The following is a 633-nucleotide window of genomic DNA, read 5'->3' as shown; positions in this document are numbered from 1 at the left end:
CAGGTCTCAACCCGGGGAGCCTGTCCATGACAGCAGCTCCAGGGTGGCCGGTGGGAGCCCCTTACCTGCAGCACTGCTGGAGGGGAGCCAGAATGGACAGCTCATCACGCGAGTGTGTGCCAAAGCTGGGGGGGAGAAGCCCGATGATGGGCATCAGGTCCCACAGCTCAGAGCCCAACGCGGGGTTCATTTTGGCAAGACCCTCAGTCTCCTTCCACCCCTTTGCCGGGATTGCTTCCCATCACCCCAACTTTACCCACGGCCATTGTCCAGGTGGAGCAGGAAAGTGTCGTTTCCAAATTTCTCAAAGGTCTCATAGTGGTGCCGGTCCATGTTGCCTGCAGCGGGGCAACAAATTAGACATCAGGTGGTGGGCTGGGAGGTGGGAGCGGGGACATGCAGCACCCTCCTGTTGCAAGACAGGAACCCAAAGGCCAGGAAAAGGGCTAAGGGCACCTCTGAGTTGCTTGGTGGCCATGGCCACAGGGGAAACCCAAGCAGAGGCCCCAGGGCCTCCAGGCCCCTTTGCGTCCTGACAGCCCCACGAAGGGACAACAGCGGCAAGTGGAGCAGAAGTAACAGCAAAGGCATGGCTGGGGAGCCGAGGGCGAGGGGGGGGGGAGCTCATCAAGG

General features: G+C 61.1%; 1 protein-coding gene across 1 annotated transcript in view; it reads right to left on the bottom strand.

Annotated features, from left to right (window-relative positions):
* Positions 1-633, bottom strand: part of LOC104493798 (extracellular serine/threonine protein kinase FAM20C-like) — a 5,182-nt gene that overhangs the window by 360 nt on the left and 4,189 nt on the right. The window contains exons 8-9 of the mRNA XM_010136534.1: positions 257-338; positions 66-125 (exon numbers count right to left, since the gene is read on the bottom strand). Coding sequence (XP_010134836.1) covers positions 66-125; positions 257-338 — 142 coding nt within the window. The remainder of the gene's footprint in view (positions 1-65; positions 126-256; positions 339-633) is intronic.

This window comes from Buceros rhinoceros, unplaced genomic scaffold (genome assembly GCF_000710305.1).
Source record: "Buceros rhinoceros silvestris isolate BGI_N320 unplaced genomic scaffold, ASM71030v1 scaffold33045, whole genome shotgun sequence".
NCBI lineage: Eukaryota > Metazoa > Chordata > Aves > Bucerotiformes > Bucerotidae > Buceros > Buceros rhinoceros.
This window is presented reverse-complemented; position numbering and strand designations above follow the sequence as displayed.